This window comes from Erinaceus europaeus, chromosome X (genome assembly GCF_950295315.1).
Source record: "Erinaceus europaeus chromosome X, mEriEur2.1, whole genome shotgun sequence".
NCBI lineage: Eukaryota > Metazoa > Chordata > Mammalia > Eulipotyphla > Erinaceidae > Erinaceus > Erinaceus europaeus.
The window spans coordinates 104,839,114-104,865,240 of record NC_080185.1 but is presented as its reverse complement, the minus strand read 5'-3'; the positions used below and the strand labels follow the sequence as shown (position 1 = coordinate 104,865,240).

Sequence of the window (26,127 nt, the reverse complement as noted above, 5' to 3'; positions counted from 1 at the left end):
GTTCTGGCTCCTACGCTATTTAATATTTACATCAGTGACCTCCCAGAAACTTCTTCAAGGAAGTTCATCTACGCCGATGACATCTGCTGTGCAACTCAGGCATCCAAGTTCGACATCCTCGAGGAAACACTCACGAAAGACATGTCTCTGACATCTGATGACTGTAAAAAATGGCGACTAATCCCTAGCACTGCAAAAGCGGTATCATCTGTTTTCCATCTACACCATGCCTCGGCCTCGCGTGGGCTTAATGTGCAGCTTGACGATACGAGAATCCGACATGAAGCCCAGCCAGTCTATCTTGGCGTTACTCTCGATCGCACTCTTGTCATTTCACGAACATCTCATAAAAACTGCAGCAAAGGTGGGCGCGAGGAATAACATCATTGCAAGACTGGCCAGCTCCTCATGGGAGCTTCCACTACGATCATCATCTCTGGCATTATGCTATTCCACTGCAGAATACTGTGCCCCAGTATGGTTCCGTAGCCCCCACGTCCACTTGGTCGATTCCAAATTATATTCCTCCAAGAGGATAATTTCTGGAACCATCCGTTCCACCCCGGTCCCATGGCTGCCAGTTGTTAGCAACATCGCCCCGCCAGATATTCGTTGGGATGCGGCATCATCTAAGTTCATTTCCCACATCTACGCTCAACCGGACCTGCCAATATACGTGGATATCTTCGCCCACCCTGTCCAACGCTTGACGTCTCGTCACCCAATCTGGTCCCCTACGCCTACACTGAACTTCTCTGTTCCAGTCTCTTGGAAACAGAGTTGGCAGTCAGCTGAGGTAAAGAACAAACACCTCATCACAGACCCCTGCAAGCGTCCACCCGGCTTTGACCTAGCACGTTATGATCGGGCCCTCCTCAATCGCTATCGAACAGGCCATGGCCGGTGCGCCGCTATGTTCCATTGCTGGGGAGCCAGAGACGACCCGAACTGCCCCTGCGGCTCCAGACAGACTATGACCCACATAGTCAACGACTGCCACCTCTCCAGATTCAAAGGAGGTCTCGAAACTTTACATCAGGCTCAACCTGATGCTGTTGACTGGCTATGGAAGAAGGGCCAACGCTAGAAGAAGAAGAAGTGGAGAACAACAACAACAAAAAAATGCAATCATGTGAAAGCAACATTTAAGTGTAAGACCAAGTTTCTGACTCCTGCAAGGATGTTTACTTTCTCACTTAGGAATCCCTGGCTGTCTTTGTCAATGGGACATTCCCCAGGCCAGCATCATTATCCCGAGAGTAACATACATTAACACAATTTCCAGTTCTTCTACCTGCTCCTACGCACTTCACAATGCGGAAGCCAAGTACTTGAAAGCATGTTCTAGAACTGGAAATGGGTTAGAATGCATCCTGGGACTGAAGTTCCTTTGCATACTTAGAATGACACTTATCTTCTAATGACACAACTTTTATAATTAACAGCTTTTGACGGCAGACAAAAAAGGAGGGAGGGTGTGTCTCTTTGGAAACAGCAGGATCAGAAAGATGGTACTGTGTTGAGTCGTGCAAATTGCAAGTGCAAAGTATTTCCGAATGTATTTGAAACACCAGCTTGCTGTTTTCCATCAACACCACTGTAGCCAAGGGGAGGTGGGGTGGGCAGCTTGCCAGTACAGAGCCTTCCTTCTGTGACTTCCATTGTGCCTGCCATATATTCTGACTGTCAATCAAAGCCACCCTCTGGGCAATATCCTTGGTTGATCAGAGCATCTAGGGAGTCTCTTATCCAAAAGGTGGTTGGAAACTCCTGGGAGAGCTTGCATCATTCTCTTCCAAAAGTGCTATGAAAAGGATGGATCCATGAGCTGGGCAGAAGTTTCCTTTTAGACATTCAAAGAGGACAATATGCTCACAGGTGTAGAGAGTCATCTCATATTTGTTTGCATTTCCCTCTTCATCAGAGACTGTGAGTGCTTTTTCCCTACATCTCTGGGTCATCTGTATCATTTTTTTTTTTTTTGGTGAAGATTCTGTCCATGTTCTTCCTTCATGTTTTAATGGGGTCATTTCTTTTACTTGCAGAGTTTGGTGAGTCTTTATATATTTTGGTTATCAGTCCTTTATGTGATGTGTGGCATGTAAAGATAGCCTCCCATTCCATAAGGAGGAGAAGGGAGAAGGTGAACAGGGGGCTGGGGTCCTGGTACATGATGGCAGAAAAGGACCTATGTCAGGAATGAGAGTGTTTTGCAGACGCGCATCACAAGGAGATGAGAGAATGTACCCATGTGTCAAAAACTGTACTGTAGTACATTAACCACCCAATCAAGAAAGACAAATTTAAAAATATGATGAAAGCATAGATCTGATGTTCTCACATAACATTCCCGACAATGTTATTATCTAAACTCACTTTTAATAGAGCAGAATACTGCCGAGTAAAGAAAAAAATTAAAAATGTAGCGCAGTGAAATGTGATTTTTGGAAGGTATTAAGAGGTTGGGGTGGGGCCTGGAAATGGTACACCTTGTAGAGGACCTATGCCACAATATACTAGGACCTGGGTTCAAATCCCTTGCCCACACCTGCAGGGGAGCCTTACAAATGGTGAAGCAGTGCTGAAGGTTTCTCTCTTTCTCTATCTTGCCCTTCCCTCTGGATTTCTCTCTGTCTCTACCCAATAAATAAATTAGTTTTAAAAAGGGGTTGGGGTGGAGCTGGGGAGACAGCATAATATTAATACAAAATGACTTTCATACCTGAGGATGAGCTACCAGGTTCAAGTCCTAGATATGAGACCATGAACCAGAGATGAGAAGTGCTCTGGTAAAAACAACAGCAAAAATAATGTTCAGATAACCAAAGAACTGTTTGTTTGTTAGTTTGTGGGATCTTCTGGTGCAGAAGACCTGCTATACAAATCCTAAAAGAGCTGTAACACTGCCATGACAAAATGATTTTTAAGGATTATTTGGAATAATATTGATCAAAGAAGTGGTAATCCTGTTTTTGGAGAAGATGATGTAATACTTGTAAGAAGAATATTAAAGTGGGAACTTATTAACTCCTAAAGGGTTTGTTTCTTGTATGTCAAGTGGAATGATGTCCTGACTGCAAAGAATAAAATAAATAGCAAAGAGGAAACTGGTGGCCAAGACAGGGAAAGAGATTAGCAAGTCCCCCAGCTGCTGAGGATTAACTTTCTTGATCTAAATTATATCTGCAGACACCAATAAAATGTGTCAGTCAAATGGCAAAGCATTGTGGGTGGCACAGATGGCTGGACAAGTACAGTTCTGATTTTTTAAAAAAATATTTATTTATTCCCTTTTGTTGCCCTTGATGTTTTATTGTTGTATTTATTATTGTTGTTGTTATTGATGTCATCGTTGTTGGATAGGACAGAGAGAAATGGAGAGAGGAGGGGAAGACAGAGAGGGAGAGAAAGACACCTGCAGACCTGCTTCACTACCTGTGAAGCGACTCCCCTGCAGATGGGGAGCCAGGGGCTCGAACCGGGATCCTTAAGCTGGTCCTTGTGCTTCGTGCCATGTGCGCTTAACCTGCTGTGCTACCGCCACTCCCACAGTTCTGAGTTTTTCAAGAGGGAAGGAAGGAAGGAAGGGAGGGAGGGAGGGAGGGACGGGGAGAGAGAGAGAGAGAGAATTCTCAGACTTGGCTAAACCATGCAGTGCAGGAAGCCAACTGATACCTCACTTGGTTGAGCACAAATGTTACCATCCACAAGGACCTGGGTTCAAGCCCCAGTTCCTGCCTTCAGGGGAGAAGCTTCATAAGTGGTGAAGCAGTGTTTCAAGTCTCTCTCTCTCCATATATATATATATATCCCTTCCCTCTCGATTTATCTCTGTCCTATCAAATAAAAGAAAAAAATGCTGTGTGGGGAAAGAAGTCACAGATCTTCTTCAGCAAAGAACATGTTTTGAAAGAACAGGGGTCAGTGGACACAGGTGCTTTGAGCAGAAATACCTAGCCATCACCATTACATGTTGCCACAGAAGACAAAGCCAGTGTTTACATTCTTGTTCCAAACAACCTATCAAAACCATCACACTGGGTCTCTGTTTAGGAGTGTTTGCAAAGCAGGGCAAAAGCCATCTCTGTGTAATTCAAAAGTGTGTTTTAATATTTCCAGGCTTGAACCTTAAGACTCGAATCTATATGCCGTTGGAAAGTCATTAAGACTTGGTTGTAAAAAGGCATGTTTTTACTTCAAGTTGTTAGCTGTACATGTTTCAACGAGAAGACAAATAGTTCACTAGAAGAAAATTGGAGATGAGAATAGAGAACAATGCTCAGAACTGGAAACAGAAATGATTTTGTGACCTGTTGGAAATGACAGGCAAACTGCGAGAAGGCTGATTAAAATGAGACTGAGTCATCATTTTTTTTTTTTTTTGGATATGACAGACAGAAATGGAGAGAGGGGAAGACAGAGAGGAGGAGAGAAAGACAGACACCTGCAGACCTGCTTCACCACCTGTGAAGCAACGCCCCTGCAGGTGGGGAGCTGGGGTCTCGAACTGGGATCCTTCTGTCCCTGTGCTGTGTGCCTAACCCACTGTGCTACTGCCCAGCACCCAGAGTCATCATTTCTTTTAGTTCATTTTATTTGTCATTTTCAGTAGTTCAGCAAACCTCCCAAGGATTGATGGCCCAATGAGCTTTGCAAAGATATGGAGAACAGAACTTCATGAGAAAAATGTGAGTATTCTGTGACTCAGCTACAGTTAATAAAATAACAACTGCCTTTTTGACCTAGGCATTTCATGTCTAGAAACGTATCTTGGGACCTACTTGCCACACGTGAAATCCTATGAGCTGAGGGAAATGCTTGTCACATTGTGGCAGTAGCAAACTTCTGAAAACAAAAGAAGTGTTTCATTAATTGGAATGTTGGTTAAATGAAACATGGCGTGTCCTTCGAGTTCAATAGTGTGTGGCTGTGGAAAAAAAAAGATAATATAGAAAATAACTGTCATTTCCATGTCATTAAGTGGAAAAATACAGTGTAGAGTGAGAGAGTTTATAGCTTTCTACCAGCTGTTCCTATTTTTGGTTAAAGTGGGCCAGAGTAGGAAAGGATACAGACACTCTCTCACACATGGTTTCCTTGCAAAGCTACTGAAGAAATGGTTGACTTTGGCAGATAATGGGCAAAGCAACTGGGAAGCAGAATGAGGGGTATAAGATTGGGGGGTGGGTGGGTGCCCTTTCATGCTTCTGAATTCTGTACCACAATTATTATCTTTTTAATAAATAAATAAAACAGTTTACACATTTTAAGCGAGTCAGAGGGATAAACATATTCTCTACTTTGTAATAATTAACCCAGGGCGACCTTGCTGACAGAGTATGAATTAATTCTGTTTGCATATGAGGGCTGTGTGGAGTCCCTGAAAATGAGAAACAAAAAGGACATCTAAATGCAAATAACAGATTGATGAAACAAGACTTCCCCCAAATGGCATGTGAGGCTATATGATAATGTGTGATGTGTGCCATGGTGCTGTTGCTCTCTTAGTAGGTTTCATTTTATCAGGAGACATGGCTTCCCAGTGCATCAATGGGGAGCCGGTAGCAGCTTGGGAATGAGCTGCCAGTGATCTCCTCCTCATCCTTCAGCCTGATGTTCTCTCTAGAACCACACACCCAGCAACGCCCCCTGCCTACGCTTATGCCCAGATGTTGGGATGTGGGCCTCACCTGTGCATAATTGCCGGGCAGCTCTCTTTAAAGGCTCCAGGACCACAGCTCTCCAAGAACATGTCCAAACTTCTCAAAGTGGCTTCAGATTCTCCCTCACACACATCCACACTTCAGAGTGATTGTTCCTCTCTCTACACCTCAGACCAGAAATCACCTTGTTCACTGTCTCTGCTACCTCCTCTCTGGGACCCTTTTCCTCACATACTTCTCACTTTCACAACTTCCTGTTCATCTTATAAAGAGCCAGCCCAGGCACCCTAGCATCCATTCCACTTTAGTGAGAATATCTACCCAGGGGTCAGTTAAAATAAAGATTCTTTAAAACAAACCAACAAACAACAACAACAAAAAGAACATGCACTGGGATGGTGAAACAGCCCACTTGAATTGTGTGCTGCTTTGCCATGTGTGTGCCCCAGGTTCAAACCTCCACTGCATTGAAGGGAGCTTCAGCGCTGTGGTGTCTCTCTTTCTCTTTGTCTCTGTCTCTCTCTCTCAAAAACATTAACAAATAAAATATCTGTTAGGAAAGGGGAGGGGAACTGAACACTGTTCAGCTCTGGCATAAATGGTTACCTGGTATCGAACACGTGGCTTCTGGGGCCTGGAGCATGCAAGTTGGTGCTCCAACAGGTTCAACTATTATTGCGTTGGTCCGCAAATACAGATATTTCTGCTTTACTCATATCTATCCTGATGCAGGAGACCTATGGAGAAGTCCAATGACAGGGCTTTATTTAGTTTAGGATGAGTTAACTGAGTGGTCTGCTAGTTGGTGTGGGGTAGAACTCTGGACTTACATGCACGAGGTCCCAACATGGGATATGCCAAGAGTGACGACGCTATGAGCTTTCCCTCTCTTTCTGTCATATATTGAGAAATAAAGAGATTTGTTTTCTATAAATGAGAGAGAAGGGGGGGAGGGTCAATCACTGCTCAGTTATGGCCTATGTGAAGCTGCAGCCCCAGGCTTACAAAATCTATGTTCTAGCACACTGGGGGAACTCTCAGGTCAACAGTTTTCTTTCTTCCTTCTTTCCTCCCTCCCTCCCTTCCTTTCTTCCTCCTCCCTCCCCCTCTCTCTCTCTCTTTCTTTCTTTCTTCCTTTCTTGATAGGTTTCTGCTGGTTGTTGGTCTGCTTCTAATTCTGCTTCTAAAAACCCCTTCTGTTTCATTGGTTTAATCCCCCCTGCTTAACACTGTATTCTATTTACATAACCACTGTTAACTAAGCACCACCCTGCCTGCAGGGCATTGGTTTAATCCCCACTGGTTCATGATGTCTTTTTGCTCCGCCCCCTCTCGTAGTACACCCTGATTTTCACCAGTCACTTTTCGCTCCACCCTCTCTACATCACATCCTGTTTCCACCCTACTTGGCAAATATATATATATATATATATATATATATATATATATATATATATATATATATATATATATATGGACAGGATTGTGATTATAGTTTTAGTTTAGTTTAGTTAGTTTAGATGGCTTGGATTGTGCTGCGTTCCGCAAGAATAAAGACTGATCTGCGTTACCACTCAGCGATGAGTCCCTGGTCGTCTGTCTCCCACCCGCGAAGCTAGCCTGGCAGCTGGTAAGCTACATTATGATTCAGTCTATCTGAGAATTGTTTCCATCATGCAAATGAAGTGACTAAATGCAGACTTGTCAGGGGCTTGGAGACAGTTCACCTGGGAGAGGCCACACTCTGTCATGTGTGAGCACCCAGTTTCCAGTCTTGGCATGGGGGAGCACAGGGGAGCACCCTGTACAGCACCAGGAGAAGCTTCCCGAACAATGGAGCAGTGCTGTGCTGCCTCTCCTTCTCTATCTCTTGGTCCCTCTTTTTCTGTCTTTGTCACTAACTGAAACTACAAACCGAACGAAAAGAACCTGCTGGAAATGGTGGGACTGTGCAGATATGAAGCCCAGGTAGAAATGAAAAAAAAAACATCAATAAAATGATGACATATCAAATCTAAATTTGAAAAGAAATGAAGAGATTCCACTATTGTGTATGATCCAATTGGGTCAAATTCCAAAGAAGTTGAGCAATTAAGGGCCAGACAGGACGTGCCATCTAGGTGCCACACCTGTGGGCAAGAAGTGGTGATGTTAGAGGCGGGCAGCTTGCATGTGAGTCACAGTGTGGAGCTGAGGCCGCTGAAGGGAGGCATCGAGAGACAGCTGAGGGCCAGGAGGGCCATGAGATAGGAGGGTGTGATGAATTGCAGCTGCATAGTATCCATGCAGGGTTGGGGCACCCTGCTTTTCTACTCAGAGAAAGCTCACCTCACCTGGCATGGCCATTCTCAGAGTTGGCTGTGTTTCTGAGGTGCAGACTTGTCTGAGAATTATGGGGACACAGGCAGCGCTGACGACGGATCAGTTTCCCATTCCTCTCTTCTGTGAAGGATCTGCACAGGTTGGTCCCAGTGGCACACACATTGCCTCTATGATTATTCACACTTTCTGGCTGGTGTCAGGCATTTTCCAACTTTATGAAATAAAAGCAAGCCTCGTCTGACCTTCCCCACTAGTGTATTGTGCTCAGGACACAGTGATGGCAAGTTACCATACAGTTCAAAGCATTAGGGATTGGAAGGACTGGACTCCCTCTTTAATCAAAGCACCACTTCCAAGCATGGATCCATAAAGCTAAATAGAGTCAACTGCAAAAAATATAAATATTGAGCAGACTGGGGAGATAGCAGAATAGTTATACACTAGGCTTCCATGCCTGAGGCTAGAGTTCCCTAGTTCAATTTGCAGAACCACTATAAGTCAGAGCTGAGCTATCCTCTCTGGTGTCTCTCTCTCTCTCTCTCTCTCTCTCTCTATATATATATATATATATATATATATATTCATTAAAACATAATAATAAAATGCACATATATAGAGAGAGGGAGCATGTTTATTATTTTAAAAACTCTTCATATATTTAGGTGATACAGTTATTACTGAGTATACTTACTATTAATTGTAGATATGAAAGCAGAAGGGCTAGAATATTTAGTTGTGTAGTAGTCACAAGAACTCTTTGAAAAATGAATGAAATGTACAAAACTATGTTTATTCTACAGAAGTGGGATAGAGTGGTTAATGGAAGACTTTTTAGCATAAATATATGCTGTGTGACAGAATTCTTCAGAGAGAAGAAATGGATACACAATGTAATGAGGACAGGGATGACGGGAGCCTTCAATGAATTCAAGGTGGAGGCAGCTGCATCTTTTTTCTAAGTGGATAATGGTAGATATCATATTGCTATGATATTTGGATTCTACTGGACAGATTCAAAAGAGTACTGTTACCATTTAAATGTCAATGTTTACAATATTCCAAGGAAGAAAATAGGTGTCACCTTTAAAATGAGCAAGAAGACACTTCCTTTTAAAAAGTATTATTATTATTATTATTATTTACTATTGTTATAAGAACACTGCATGACTCTGACTTATGGTACTGTCAGGGGTTGAACCTGCAACTTTGGAGACTCAGGCGTGAAAATCTTTTTGCATGACCATTATGCTATCTACTCTCCATGAAAAATATTTTCAGAATTTTGTAAGCAGGATGGCTTAACATCACTGTGATAGGGGTTCTTCAGGAACTCTCCTCCCAGGCCGTGGCAGGGATGGAGGAAGAGCACTCTTCTTAGCACCACCACCCCCACCCCAAGGAGGAGAATAATGGTAAAAGCCTGGTAGCTTCCTCCTAGCCAACAATGTGCTATTCCTCTTTGACTTCTCTTTTCCAGGAACTCTCAATGCAGGCAAGTCTCCTCACATTTATAACCCCTCTAGATGGGCAATTTGGGCTAAGGAATAAGGAAACTCTCAGGACTATCCGTGGTCATACTCCTCAGTGGTTTTCTGGCATAAATGTCCTGTCTTCTGAAGTGAAGAGTTCTCGAGCCTCATTAGTTTTTCTACTTTAGGTCTCTTAGCAGAAATGACAGCTACAACAAGAACAATGTCCCATTTACCATCTTTTTCTATTGTCAGTGGAAAATGTGTTTCCACCTTTTGTTTTATTTCAACCCACTGGTGTCAGGGAAACTGGCTCATTTTTTCTTCCCTTTTTTAATAAAGAGGAAAGTCACATTAGGAAAGGCCAGTGAGCCAAATGCTGACATCAAACCAGTGCGTGTCAGAGCTGGGATTTCAATCCAAGGTTTCTTTATCTCCCCCACGAACATGGGAAGGGTTCCAGAGCACCACCTCGGGACTCTTAGCATCCTTAGCTGTGTCCTGAGGTAGGGTCATAGCAGAGGATTCTTTGAAAGATATCATTGCTTTACAGCAGAGGTGAAGAACCTTTCTTCTGTCAAGTGTCATTTGAATATTTACAACATCAGTCTTGAAAATACAAAATTACCAACTCAAAAATTATCACTTACTGTTGCTATCAAGAAAACTCCCAGATTTATTGCCTTTCAAGCCCCACCTGTGGTTGCCTTAGCAGGGTCAAACAAAACGATTTCTTGGGACATATATGGCCAGTGACCCAGATATCCCCCATTCTTGGTTTAGAACATGAGCAGTTCTCTGTAGAGAATTTATTTGTGAATGTCACCTTCGGGGGGGCGCTCTTGTTGTTGTTGCTTTGGATCCTCCCTTCCATGGGAAAGCTACTCTTCTGATTCTAGGCCTACAGAGCTGTTTCCTTTCATCTTGGTCACTGCTCACCCAAAATATCCGAGAATCACGATGGACTTTGTGGGAAGTGTGAAGCTGCCTCATTTTGGCTCGTCTAAGAGCTTGGCCCTTCCCTTCATCTCTGTTATTCTGCCCTCAGCTGGCCACCACAGAGTTCCAGTCGTCTCTCCTGAGTCTTTCAACACATCTCTTTTGAAAAGATTCCCTCCTTCACCCCTCTGCCAACTCTTGTGAAATCTGTCCCCACCTATCTATGTGTCAGACCCTTACTGCCCTTCAGTCACTGAAACTGACTGTTCCTCTCTCTCCCTTTCTCTCTTGGGCTCTCTGGGAGACTCAGACACTAGCTTGAAAATCTCAAAGGAATCTCCTTCATTCCTTCTAAAAGAGAAATGTTAAACACTAATAATAATTAGGTTAACTGGATGTACTGAGCTGCATTCAAGGCATCACCAAATGAGAGCTCTCTTCCATAGCTTCTATTAGTGTGGGTCAAATGTTATTTATTTATTTATTTACGTCATCAGGATTGTCCCTGGGGCACGGTGCCAGCACTATGAATCCACCACTCCTGGCAGCCATTTCCCCCCATTATTTTTCTTTCTACTTTATTTTTCTTTGATAGGACATAAATAAATTGAGAGGGCAGGGAAGGTAGACAGGGAGAGAGAAAGATAGACACCTGCAGACCTGCTTCACCACTCACGAAGCATCCTCACTGCAGGAGGGGAGCGGGGGCTCAAACCTGAATCCTTGGGCATGGTGAAATGTGTGTTTAACCAAGTGTGCCACTGCCCGCCCCCCAAGGCCAAATGTCAATTTTGCATGTTGTGAAGTTGCTAGAAATCTTTGGATGCCAGTGTTGTCCATAATATAGTTTTATGCTACTTTGGCTGCAAGTAGACAGTAGTTGAATGTGATCAGTCATGTTCCTGAAGATATTGTTTGCTGAGAAAAAAAATCAACAGTTATCTCATCAAATGAACTCTCAGAATACTTGTGTTCATGGCTATCTGCATTTTAATTGTAATTCAAAGAGTTCCATTTCACTTTGAGGTAACCCTAAAAGATTGTTCAAGAAGGTACATTTCTGATGCTGGAATCACTCATAACGGGGCTGCCTCAGAGAATTATGGGAATAACCATGCCCGGTCCGTGAGGGCCCAGGCCTTTGCTCAAAAACTTTAAGACCGCACATTGGACTGGGCCAGGATTTTCAAAACTCGAGTGGAGAAATTGATGAGTTTATAAAAAGAATAAAAGTTAGTAATACAACACTAGATGAACTAAAGAAGGGTGGCTTGATTAGAGCTTTTGCTTGGAGTGATGGTTAATGAGGGGCTTCTACCTCTTTCCTCTGCTGGTATCTATGGTTCACAGTCAATGAGCAGATAATAACTCTGTAAACAGAAATCAAGCACACCTCTTTTCCTTGGCTTCAACTCATCAAAACTACTGGTATGTTTCTTGATTTTTTTTTAAATTGCCACCTGGGGTACTGCTGGAGCTCAGAGCCAGCACAGTGAATCCACTGCTCCTGGCAGCTACGCTTTTCCTTCCTTCAGATTTTATTTGATAGGACAGAGAGAGATTGAGAGAAGGGGGGAGATGGGAAGATGAGAGAAAGTAAGACACCTACAGACCTGCTTCAGTGCTCATGGAGCTTCCCCCAGGTAGGTGGGGAGTGGTTACTCGAACCCAGATATTTGTGTATGGTAACATGTGTGCTCAACCAGGTATACCAACGTCTGTGTTTCCTGATTTTTAGAGCAATGCAATTATTTGCATAGGTTCCATAAGAACCTCTCCTCCTCCCAGGTGAAGGAGGGAGGGAGAGGGAGGGGAAGAGGGAGGGGAGGGAGGAGGAGGGAGAGAAGGAAAGAGACTCCAAATCACCAGAGCTTCCTTCAATGTGGTGGGGGCTGGGCTCCAACCTGGGTCACACATGGCAAAGCAACACACTACCCAGATGAACTATTTTGCCCACCCCCCAACATTATTTACAGACAAGAATCATCTTAATTTGAGTACCTTGGTTCTCATAGGAGGGAAGTGCAGAGAGAAAACATACATGCTTTTCGAGACAACTTGAACACATCCTTTGAACACAGGCTGCCATGTTCCAGTCGAGTTCACTGCCACTGAGCTAGTTACTTTTTCTTCATGAACCCCATGACCTTCCTACCTAGCCTGTAAACTGGGCAGAGTTCCTTCGCCTTCCACATTTTTGAACACTTTGATAGTAGACAGACTTCATACTATGGGCAACTAAGAGTGGCCTTCCTTTTATTTTTCTCCTCTCTCTCTTTTTCTTCCTATTCCTTCCTCTTCTCTCCCTGCCTTCCTTATTTTTGCCATCAGGGTTATCGCTGAGTAGTGCCAGCACTATGATTCCATAGCTCCAGGGACTATTTATTATTATTTTTTTTCGGGTTTCTTTCTCCTATTGCGATAGAGACAGAGAGAAGTGGGGCGGGGGGGAGGGAGAATGAGAAACATCTGCAGGACTGCTCCACTGATTGTGAAGCTCGAAGCCATCAGCTACAGCGCGGGGACGTGGTAATATATGCACTTCACTCACTGTGCCACTGCCTGGCCTTCCTCTCCTGTTTGCTTGCTTTCACAGAGCTCGTGTCTTTTTCGGACAGAGAGACAGAGAAAGAGAAGGAGAGATACCACAGTGCCAGAGCCTCCCCAGGTGCCATGGCACTCCTAGCAAGACACATACCCTACCGGCTGAGGTATCTCTCCAGCCCCCAAGTGGAAGTTTCCTCTGATAAAGAGGGGCCTTCGGAGCAGTGTGTTATATTTATTGATAGGGCAGGAAAGGAGATTCATTCTTGAGAGGAGAAAATCCTCCTTGACATAAATGTGAAAAGACTTCAGTCCAAAAAACCGAACATGAAATTATGTGTTTTCTCCTGCACCTCAAATTTTAATAAAACGTTTGGAAAGCAGCAGTTAGGCAGTTTGATGTCAGCTAAATAGTGCACCTTCAGCTCATCATTGAAAGTATTCATTAAAGATTAAAAACATAAGCCCCCTTTACAGAAAGTTCCATCGGGCCCCGTTTCTCAGCATTCAATTATCATTTCTGAAATATGAAATCAACATATTTTATATCAAAATTGAGAACGCGTTTGAAAATCCAGATTCAAAGGCAAGCCTTGCAGTGGGCTGACTGATGGGAGAGGGTTGTGATTATGCCTAATTTGCACCCTCTCCATCACGACGTCATTGATTATGTTTCTCCACTTGCCAAGGGTTCTGCGAGGTGATTTTCAAGATGAATATTGCTATTTGCAGGATTTCCTGAATAGGAATATTTTGGGAGTAAATTGCACAAACCAAGCGATGCATAGTCAATTTTCACTCCAGCATAAACAATGTATTAGAACACAGCCCTAAAGGCTTTTTTTTTTTTTTTTTTTGGTTTCATTACACAGCTAGCTGCATTCCCTCAATAAGCTGAAGTGCCAGACAGGCAAAATGAAGGCTCCAAGAGAATTACAGACCTTTTCTAAAAGGTGCTCAGAGCTTGACTAGAGAAAACAGATGACCTGAATGGCTTGGCCTGAGGCGCACACTTTCAGAAGCAGAGGTGGCCACACAGGCACAGTCCTTTAAATTTAGAACATGGATCCTGCTGGTGGACTCATTATTGGCTTCTTTTTCTCTCTCTTTCTTTTGGAAGATTTGAGTCCTTGCACATGCATGCTTTCACCACTTTCAAGCCACTTTGACATCGAGACGGGGTGGGGAGGAGATGAAGACAAAAAGAAGATGAGGGAGGGGCTGGGATGGAAGAGGAGGGAAACAGCCCTGGAGCTGGCCCTGGCACCTTCAGAGCCCCTCATGTGTCGACCACATTCAGTCCTGGTCCACAAGCATGGCAAGGTACATAATCTACCAGGTGAGGTATCAGTCCAGAACCCCCCCCCCCAAGGTGTGTGCGTTTTTTTTTTGTTTGTTTTGTTTTTTTTAAAAAAAACTATTTCTTCCTCTGTGCTAAAATAATTCGCTTGGGATTTGGAAGCACTTGAAAAGTCGAGGGCCAGCTGATTGATGAAGGCAGCTGTGCTATGTGTACATAATGGAATGCTACCCAGCTGTAAGGAATGAGGAAAGTTTCTCTTACTACAATTCTGACAGAACTTGAAGGAATACTAAGGGAGAGAAGCCAGAAGGAGGAGGACACATATTTGATATTCTTACTCATATGTGGCACTTAAGAAACAAAGAAAGGGAAATACCGAGTAGAACTTGGACTCCATGTGGTCTGTTGAAAAAAAGTCAAGGACCTTGGGGATAGGAGACAAAGGGGGTTGAGGAGGAATTGGAGACCCAGCACAAGATGGTGAAGATTTGAGTTGGCGGTGTAAAAGATGTCCAGATACGCATTGTAGGAATAGTACCCATATGACAACTGTCTTAAAAAGTTACTTTGGGGCCAGACTCTGGAGCACCTAGTTGTACACAAAAATGATTATGCGCAATGTCCCTGTTTCAGACTGTTCATCCCACCTCTCTCCTGCTTTTTATGTCCCTCTCAGTTTTTCATAGTCCTATCAAATAAAAAAGGGGGAGCTAATGGTCACTGGGAGCAGTGGAGTAGCTGTGCAGGCATCAGGCCTCACAGTGATATTAAATCACTATGTCACAATGAATTGCCTCAGAACTATTAGCATGCATGATCCACCCCCAGAGAATTTTCTCATCTTTAAAACTTTTGGTTTTCTGTATACCAACGTAGAAGAAAGTCCAGTTTTCAATCTTTCTTTAACTGAAAAAGTTTTATCTCCTTAAGCAGAGGCCTGTAGCAGGCAGCACAGAATAATCCCACCACCCCTACCTTATAGTAGAAAATGCTCTGTGCAAGCTGAATAAATCATTTCTTAGCAGGAAACAGGCAGAAGCTAGACAAAGGGATAAAGCTCTAGGTGTGTTAGTCAATTATTCACACAGGTCGCTGCTTTTTCCTGATCATAAATGAAGAGTGTGAGAATTATGGAGATACTTTCTACACACACGGTCCTGAGTAGAGAGACCACACACACACACACACACACACACACACACACACACACACACACACACACACACACACCTGCCTCTCTCCCTCGGGGATTCAGCCCACGTAGAAGGCAGGCAGCAGTATGTGGCTTTCTCAAGAGACACACAGTGCCTCGAAGTTTTGATTAAGGAAAGAGATTAACAAAGCCAAGCACCCCTTCCACTCCAAACTGTAGCACAGTGTTGCCATGGCCTAGCAAAACCCCAGTGCAAATTGGTAATTGTCTGACAAGCACTGGGCAGAGGGACAGAAAATGGGGTGAGCCAGCAACAGACATTCCTATCAGAGGATTTTAGTTGTTTTCTTAAGCATCTGCCATGTCTAGACATTCTGTTCACCACTTGAATGGAACAATGCATTTTAACTGAAGTCACCACTTGAATAGAACAGTGCATTTTAACTGAAGACTGTGTCTAAAAATGAGGGAAAATCGTTGTCCTAAATGCCTGAGTTGATCTCACTCTCAGGCAGAAGTTGAAAAAGAAGATCAGAAAAGAAAACAGAAGTAGAACCTGAAATGGAATTGGCGTATCGCACCAAAGTAAAAGACTCTGGGGTGGGTGTGGGTGGGCGGGGAGAATACAGGTCCAAGAAGGATTCAGAGGACCTAGTGGGGGTTGTATTGTTATATGGGAATCTGGGGAATGTTATGCATGGTCAAACTATTGTACTTACTGTTGAATATAAAACATTAATTCCCCAATAAAAAAATAGTACTAAAAAAAATGCCTGAGTTGGACAGGGGAGACAGCAAATGGTTATGCAATAGACTCTAAGAGGCTCCAAAGCACCAGGTTGAGTCCCACCCCCCTCCCCACCACCATCATAAGCCAGAGCTGAGTAGAGGTCTGGTCTCTCTCTCTGGATCTCATTCTCTCATTAAAAGAACACAAATAAGGGGTCTTGTGGTAGGGCAGCGAGATAAGCTCACATGGTGCAAAGTGCATGGACCAGAGTAAGGATCCTGGTTCGAGCCTCTGGCTCCCCACCTGCAGGGGGGTTGCTTCACAGGCAGTGAAGCAGTTCTGTCTTTCTCTCCCCCTCTATATCTCCCCTCCTCTCTCCATTTCTCTCGGTCTTATCCAACAACAACAGCAAACCTGCAAGGGGGGGTCACTTCATAAGGGTTCAAGCAGGTCTACAGGTGTCTTTCTCTCCCCCTCTCTGTCTTCCCCTCTCTCAATTTCTCTCTGTCCTATCCAACGACAATGACAGCAATAAGATCAATAATAATAACAACAACGATAAACAACAAGAAAACAAAAGGGAAAAAACAGCCTCCAGGAGCAATGGATTTGCAGTGCAGGCACCAAGCCCCAGCAAAAAAAAAAAAAAAAAAAAAAAAAAAAAAAAAAAAAAAAAAGAAAGAAAGAAAGAAAAAAGAAAAAATATGTTGTATCATTAAATAGATATTTATTACTATAACTGTATTCTGTAGCAGGATTCTTGCTGGAGCTTGGTGCAGAGAATGGGAGAGAGAAAGGGAGACGCATACAGTATATCCCCCCACACACACTCCTGGAGGTTTCCACATGAATGTGGATAGTGGGCACTTGACCCTGGGTCCTCATGCAACTCTATCCTTGGTGAGCCACTGCCCAAGCCCAAGTTAAGTGTGTTATCGATAAACCGACAGTCTATTGAGTTCAAGCAATCAATTCAGACCTTATTCAATTAATTCATTTTATAGTTGACTTCAGCCATCAAACCCAAACCAAGACCACGCCATTGGGTTTTGCACTGTGAAATGACATAGACTTGTGGTATACAAACGCCACCTGCTTTTGGGAGAACCCAGGAGAATCACACAGATAGATTCCATGAAGGAATAAGATAAAAATATGGAGAGTACTTTGCAAATCTAACTCGTTCTGTAATACATTTCTGTCTTTATGCTTTTCTTTTCCAGATTCCCTTTCCCCTAAACTTTTGCTTTTTTTTTTTTCTCCAGAAGGTTCTCACATTTCCTTTATCTTTGCCCTTTCTTCTAGTAAAAAAAGTCACTGCATGATGATGAAAATGTTAGGTTGTAATAATTTCAGAGAGCAAATAGATTACATAATAACCAGGGTCAGTGAATTATAAGTACGATTTTACTCAGAGGTTTTACTCATTCAATCTGAAAATGTTCACCAAAAGATTCATTATTTACTAGGCTTAGCTCGCAAATGAATCAGCTTATTGGATTGGCTACTTAATGCTTCTGGGTGTGGGAGAGGCTTACCAAGGCATCACATCAGGACTGGATGGGTGCTTGGAACAGGCCCTGGGGAAGGGAAAGCTGGAGGAGCCACCAAAGTGCACAGAGATGGTAGGCAGAGGAGATGGTAATGGCCATCTCCCCATAGCCCTACCCCACTAGGGAAACAGAAATAGACTGGGGGTATGGACTGACCTGCCAATGCCCATCATGCCCAGAAGAGAAGTAATTACAAAAGCCAGACCTCCCATCTTCTGCACCCCATAGAGATCTTTGGTCCATGCTCCCAGAGGAACAAAGAATAGGGAAGTTTCCACTGGAGGAGGTGGGATATTGCACTCTGGTGGTAGGAATTATATGGAATTGTACTCTTCTTATCCCACAATCTTGTTGATCATTATTAACTCACTTATAAAAGAAAAAAAGAAATTGAAAAGATGCCTCCTACAGTCAAAGACCGAAGGAATGAGCTTTCAGTTCTTTAATATGTAAGGGTGACATAATACACAAAGGAGCTAACAGTTTGCCAATGGGCATGGGGGTCTGGTAGAAAGTTTGGGCAAGGCACTGACATTGGTTGGATTCATGAAAGGTGGTAGAGACAGAAGTCTTTTTGATGGTGGCTGAGGCATGCTGTCACATATTTTAGGGAGAGGTGAAATTGTCCCCCTGAGACAATGACTCAGTACAGTAACATTCATCCAATAAAATAAATCAAATAAGATAAATGGGTTCTGCTTTATCTGCAGGTACCCTATCTGCTTAGTAAGATCAGTTTTATATACAGAGTATATAATTGGTATGTTAACTGCACTGACACCAGGAACGGGAACGGATTGTGGAAACAAGCATGATGAAGGCGTTCAGGTGACATATTAGAAAAGGCGTTACTGGTAGGAAATGGTGGAAAAAATAGAAAATTCTGATCAAATATGACCCCCAAAATGACACCTATTACTCTATTGGTATGCATGAGACTCCTTCTGTTTCATTTGGTTTAAATCCCCCCTGCTTAACACTATTCTATTTACATAGCCACTTCATTCTATTTACATAACCACTGTTAACAAGTACCACCTTCCCTCCAGGGCATTGGTGGTTCAGTGATAGGATTCTCGCCTGCTCCTCCCCCTCCTTGTCACACTCAGATTTTCACCAGTCACTTTTCTCTCCACCCTCTCTATGTCACATCCTGTTTCCACCCTACTTGGGAAGTATATATAAAGACAGCATTGTGTCTTTACTGTACTGTAACTTGAGTTTAGCTTAGCTCGTCTTAGATTGTGCTGCGTCCTGCATGAATAAAGAGATACTGCGTACAACCCAGCCATGAGTCCCTGGTCGTCTGTTACCCGCCCGTGAAGCCAGCCCGGAGAAAACAACATCACCCATCGAAAACAACATTACTCGAAAACAATGTCACAACAAGGCTCATGGTGATGATGTGAAACTCAGGTCAGCCATATTTCCACCCTTCTGGAAAAAGCGATGAGTACCTACCTTGATGTCAAATGGTTCTGTTTGATGTGGTTGAATGTAAACTTCCAACTGACTCCTGATGGGAGACAGCCACAGGAGCAGGTGGCTCAGCTGTTCTTCCAGCTGACCAGGGTCGCTGCTGCTTTGAGCTTCAATTTCTCCTCGTTTCTCAGGCAAATCTCTAGAAACCTGGGTAGAATAAAAATAAATAAATAAATAAATGAATGAATAAATGGCTTCCATGGCTTAAAGGGGAGAAAAGCAAGAAGTATTGAAAGTCATTTGTATTAAATGTCATTTGGGCCCTTAAACAGTATGACATTACTTGCATATGTCACATATTAGGATTTAACTCATGTCTTCAAATCCTTATTTTTTAAAATATTTATTTATTTATTTTCCCTTTTGTTGCCCTTGTTGTTTAACATTGTTGTTGTTATTGATGTCCTTGTTGTTGGATAGGACAGAGGGAAATGGAGAGAGGAGGGGAAGACAGAGAGGAGGAAAGAAAGACAGACACCTGCAGACCTGCTTCACCGCCTGTGAAGTGACTCCCCTGCAGGTGGGGAGCTGGGGTCTTGAACCGGGATCATTACACTGGTCCTTGTGCTTTACGCCACGTGTGCTTAACCTGCTGCACCACCACCCGACTCCCTTCAAATCCTTATTAATGACTTTTCCATCAAGGCTATGTTTTAAAGGCACTAAGTTTTTACTGTTACTATTATTATTACTATTTTTGGAAGTTCACAGCCACATAGATTACCTGCTCAATTCCAACTAACAAAAGTAAGGTAGTGTGTTCTTCACTGGTTTCCCCTTTATTAAATACAACAATGTGGGAGATATTATTGTTTGGAACAAAGAGTTTCCCATCCTACTTATTTTTTATATTCTAAGAGAAAACTGTTCTAGGAAATCCTTTTACTTACAGAGAAACTGGCAAGGCAAGCATTTCGTAAGCTACAGTTTGCAAGTCCCAGTATCCATCCCCAAATAAAACAGAATCAGCTCAGTGGGCCGGGCGGTATGCAGCAGATTAAGTACACATGGCACGAAGCACAAGGACCAGTGTTAGGATCCCGGTTCGAGCCCCTGGCTCCCCACCTGCAGAGGGGTCACCTCACAGGTGGTGAAGCAGGTCTGCAGGTGTCTATCTTTCTCTCCCCCCTCTGTTTTTCCCTTCCTCTCTCTATTTCTCTTGGTCCTATCCAACGACAATGACAGTAATAACAACAATAATAATGACCACAACAACGATAAAACAATAAGGGCAACAAAAGGGGAAAAACATACTTCCAGGAGCAGTGGATTCATGGTGCAGGCATCAAGCCCCAACAATAACCCTGGAGGCAAAAAAAAAAAAAAAAAAAAACAGAAAACAAAAACCACAGAATCAGTTCAAAGGAATGAAACTTTCACGAAGAATTATCTGGAATAGAGTAGAATATACCAGAATGCTTTCAGGTTGTTTTTGTGATAGATTTACTGTGCCAAATCCTGAGTTGAATGATTATTGCTTTCTTTAATCCACCCAACTACCCGTATATGGCATAGGTACTACTCCAATCCCACTTTGCTATATTAATGCCACTGGGGTTGAGAAGTGTGAAACAAGTTAGGACCCACTGAGACAAGCTGCTCAACACTGTGCCTGAGTTACTCGGGTTTACAACTGGGTCTAAATTTAGGCTATTTTCTTCGGAAAAAAATTTCCCCGTTCAACAGGGTTATCGCTGAGGCTCAGTGCCTGCAGAATACTGTGCCCCAGTATGGTTCCGTAGCCCCCATGTCCACTTGGTCGATTCCAAATTATATTCCTCCATGAGGATAATTTCTGGAACCATCCGTTCCACCCCGGTCCCATGGCTGCCAGTTCTTAGCAACATCGCCCCGCCAGATATTCGTCGGGATGCGGCATCATCTAAGTTCATTTCCCACGTCTACGCTCGACCGGACCTGCCAATATACGCGGATATCTTCGCCCACCCTGTCCAACGCTTGACATCTCATCACCCAATCTGGTCCCCTAGGCCTACACTGAACTTCTCTGTTCCAGTCTCTTGGAAACAGAGTTGGCAGTCAGCTGAGGTAAAGAACAAACACCTCATCACAGACCCCTGCAAGCGTCCACCCGGCTTTGACCTAGCACGTTATGATTGGGCCCTCCTCAATCGCTATCGAACAGGCCATGGCCGGTGCGCCGCTATGTTCCATCGCTGGGGAGCCAGAGACGACCCGAACTGCCCCTGCGGCTCCAGACAGACTATGACCCACATAGTCAACGACTGCCACCTCTCCAGATTCAAAGGAGGTCTCGAAACTTTACATCAGGCTCAACCTGATGCTGTTGACTGGCTACGGAAGAAGGGCAAACGCTAGAAGAAGAAGTGCCTGCAAGATTCCACTACTCCAGGTGGCCTTTCTTTTTGTCTTTGCTCTAGAGTGTGACAGGGAGTAATAGAGAGACAGAGACTGAGAGAGAAGGAGAGATACCATACTGCAGCACTGTTCCACAACTTGTGAAGAAGTTTCTTCCATGAAGATACTCCGACATGGTGGTCTGGAGCTAGAACCTTGTAAGTAACTTAATAACACGTTTCCGGAGGACAGTGACACAACCAGTAAAGTTCATATGACACTGCACAAGGTCCCCAAATGAGCCCCTGGTCTCCATCTGTTGGGAGTAAGCTTCACAAGCAGTGGGACAGTGCTTCAGGTGTCTCTCTTTCTCTCTCCCACTCCAACTCCTCCTCATCTCTCAATTTCTCTCTCTATCAAAGAAAAAGAAAAAGAAACAATGGCAGCCAGAAGCAGTGGACTGTCCTGCAGGCAACCCGGACCCAGTGCTAACTCTTTCTATATGTTCATCCCATCTACTGAGTGATGGGATGAATGGGCTACTGAGTTAGCCATTCAGATATTTGGTCTTAAATCTAGGTTCTGGCTCTTTCCTAGCACTCGTGAAAGATTTTATGAGTCCCAAAGCCTTCTCTAGAGTAATGTGTGCACACATGATCATACATGACAGAGTCCTCTAATCAATGATGATTGTTCCAGCTCAAGTGTAAAGCAGACTTCAGGAACAAACCAGAGCAAAGTCTTTTTCTTCAGACTATGACCCACATAGTCAACAACTGCCACCTCTCCAGATTCAAAGGAGGTCTCAAAACTTTACATCAGGCTCAACTTGACGCTGTTGACTGGCTATGGAAGAAGGGCAAACGCTAGAAGAAGAATGGAGCGCTAAAGCAGGTATACAGGACTAAGTAAAAGGTAAACGTGTCATAGTGACTCCCTATGACATTATTAATATTCTAATTCTATTGCATTGTGATTCCAATTACATTGTAACATGAACACAAATGCTGTAAGTTACCTCTAGTGCAAAAAAAATAGTATTATGATGGTGTAGATGAGAGAGGCCATTTTCAAAATAAACTAGAAAGCATACCAATAAGACTTGTGCTTCAGCTAAACAACCATCAGGTATGTTGGAACATCAGTTTTCGCATATTTGGGAGCTACTCTCTGCCCTTATCCAGCTTTCTAGTCCAATTCTCAGCTCTGACACCATTTTCCTAGAAAATGCTTTCAGCCCACCTGCATGTGAGCTATCAGGCTCAGACAAAAATTAGTAAAGTCATGGGCACCTTGGAATATACTAAAAATAGACTTCCTAGTTTCTTCTAACATGAAGACCCCACATCTCATCTGCTATATTCTTACCTTTAGATTACTAAACCATTTATTCTAATTTTTATCTTAATACTCTTCAGCCTCCAATTTACAAATGCTCCCATGATGCCAAACTGAGCTCCCTGGGCAGATGACCTCACCAATGAGTCTTGGAACCACATCTCCCCAGAGCCCTACCCCACTAGGGAAAGACAGGAATAGGCTTGGAATAAGGATCGACCTGTCAATGTCCATGTCTAGCGGAGAAGCAATTATAGAAGCCAGAGCTCCCACCTTCTGCACCCCATAAAGATTTTTTGGTCCATACTTCCAGAGGGGTAAAGAACAGGGAAGCTTCCAATGGAGGGGATGGTATGTACAATTCTGGTGGGGGGAATTCTATGGAATTGTACCTCTCTTATCCCACAAACGTATTGATCATTATTAAATGGGGGGAGAGTGAGAGACCTGCAGCACTGCTTCACTGCTTGTGTTCTCCCTTACAGGTGGGGGTCAGGGAGTTGAACCTGGATCCTTATGCTTAGTAACATGTGCACTCAAGCAGGTGTGCTACCACCTGTCCTGTACTTTCTCTATCTAAACCTCTACTACTACTACTGATAATAATAAGGCAGCAGCCAGCAGCAACAGGCTCCGCAGCCGCATGAACTATTTGTCCAGGAACAATGAATTCTGTATCTTTGTTGTCGAGCATGTATCCTACTATGAAATCAAATAAACTTAGGGCTAGATTAAAACCCGTCTGTATTTCATAAATTCTCAGCCATAGGGCATCTGTGGCTGCTGGGCAAGTTTGTAGGTGTGCCAAGAATGTGCCTGTGGTACTGGACTGTAACACAGATGTAAGTCAACATGCACATAGAATATAACCTGATAATGCCCTCGCCTACTCTTGTCTAGCATGCATCAAAGGAGCTGCCTAAACAGTTGATTTTTATGAGGTCTTTTTCTCCTCATAACTATATGAAAAAAATCGTTGTATAGCCTCAACTAACATCAAAAAGTCACTAGATTCTGAAGCTACTGGAGATAATAGGCATAATATTTTCTTCAATTTGAGATCTGAAATCATTTAAGTCTGATCAGAGGATTGCTCCTGTCTCATTTACACTTAATTCTTAAGCACTGAAATCTATGCAGTGTCCATCTAAGACTGTCTGTCCGATTCTCCTCCCAACACATCTCCTTCCTGGTTATAAAGGAGGCTGGGTCCCTGATTGCCAACAGATCTGACTAAGAGCAGGACGTAATGAGAATGTGAGGCGCAAGTATATTACAGATTAGCGAACACCCTAGCAACAGCAGAATCCAGGATATCCTCACAGGCCTTGCAATTCTCACCATTGTGGCACTTGTCTCCAATCATACCTGACTTATTAATTACATTTAACTCCCGCACCGAACTGGGTCCCAGCACAGGCCACGGCTTCAACAAATACCTGCTGAATCAAAGACCAGTAATTCATCAATTCAGGTATGATTTCTCCCTTTAATTTTTCTTTTTTCTTTAAGGAAGTCATGCATATCCACTGTCATTGATTGCACAAACTGTAATTTTTCCTTCAGTTATATGAATTTAGAAGACAGAAATATTAGTAAATTACACTCTAAAAACCAGAAACTGCTTCACAGAAAAATAAACTATAAGTAAAACCAAGGGATGAATAAATTGCAAACAACTAAAACATTACTAGTTGATAATATCTTAGATAAGGGGCTGATGTCATGAGATTTTGCATACCGGTAAGTACAGTGACTTGGGAGAGAAATGGACAAAAGATAAGGACAGTCATCAAAAAGAAAATACAAATGAATTTTAAACATTCCCAAATACATAAAAGTTAAACCTTGATTATAATGTGATATTTCGAAATTTCATCTACTATAGTGACAACATTTCAAGTACGAAGATATACTGGTCAGTAAAGTAGCATATTATTTTTTTAAATTTTCCTTTAATTAATTATTTATTCCCTTTTGTTGCCCTTGTTGTTTTTTATTCTTGTAGTTATTATTGTTGTCATCGTTGTTGGATAGAACAGAGAGAAATGGAGAGAGGAGGGGAAGGCAGAGAGGGGGAGAGAAAGAGACAGACACCCAGACCTGCTTCACCACGACTCCCCTGCAGGTGGGGAGCCAGGGGCACGAACCGGGATCCTTGCTCCGGTCCTTGTGCTTTGCGCCACCTGTGCTTAACCTGCTGCGCTACTGCCCAACTCCCAGCATATTAGTTTTATTCAAAGATTTTTGCTTGAGGCAACAGAAGTCCTAGGTGCAACACTCCACTCAGCGTATGACAGAGTTGAACAGTGCTCTGATCAAAATATTAATATAATTATAACTAATATAATAATAAGAGAAAAACTTTCATATTTTGGACCAGCAGAATAATCCACCTACATAGTGTGCCTGCTTCATGATGTACTTGATCCAAGTTTGAGACTGACTGTCACCACACTAGAGGAAACTTGGACTGGGTGTGGGGTATTGAACCTAAGTAAAGGACTCTGGGAAAAGAGAGGAAAGGACAAGATGAAGGGAGGGACATTGGGATCCCAGTATGTCTTCTAGACACCAATCAAGGGGAGTGGAAAGGCTGTGTGTTACTTGTTAAGGACTATACTGTAAGCTTTTCCCCCTTTCCGATAATTTTTAAGTATATAAATATAGCTATAACTACACAGGCTGTGAAGAAGTACAGATTCTCTTAAATTGTGGGGGGGCTGGAAGTTGTGTCACACACATGGTGAAGCAGTGCACTATCCAAGGGAGCAATCGCCAAGCCATGACATACAGATACTTGGACATAGGTGACAGGATGTAAATAGTGGTGCACCTCTTGTGGAACTAAATATACAGTATCTATCAGCTGCAAATAACCTTTGCCCCAGAGTTTGTAGACATATATATATTAGATTTTATTTATTCATTAATGAGAAAGATAGGGGGAGAGAGAGAAAAAAACAGACACCACTCTGGTACATGTGCTGCCTGGGACTCAACTCAGGGCCTGCTGCCTGAGAGTCCAATGCCCTATCCACTGCGCCCCCCCCCCCCCCCCACCGGACCACGAGTCTGTAGATATTTTCCTGAAACTAAAATCCTTGACTGTTGCTGGCTGGGCAGACAGTGAATGGAGTGGGGGATTCTTCACTGTATGTTTTAGGAAAACAAGTAAGTAAATAAATGCCTCGACTTTTTAAATACATAAGTACAATAAAGAAGAAATTCTTCTAGTTTGTCTTGGCACACACTATTTGTGAGAAACTATATTTTTTATATTTTAAGATCAAATTACTATGAATAATATAT

General features: G+C 43.1%; 1 protein-coding gene and 1 pseudogene across 7 annotated transcripts in view; both read right to left on the bottom strand.

Annotated features, from left to right (window-relative positions):
- Window positions 1-26,127, bottom strand: part of DMD (dystrophin) — a 2,449,111-nt gene that overhangs the window by 856,245 nt on the left and 1,566,739 nt on the right. For all 7 annotated transcript variants that reach the window (XM_060182733.1, XM_060182732.1, XM_060182735.1 and 4 more), the window contains one exon: window positions 19,138-19,305. In XM_060182733.1, coding sequence (XP_060038716.1) covers window positions 19,138-19,305 — 168 coding nt within the window. The remainder of the gene's footprint in view (window positions 1-19,137; window positions 19,306-26,127) is intronic.
- Window positions 2,850-2,906, bottom strand: LOC132536039 (U7 small nuclear RNA; annotated as a pseudogene).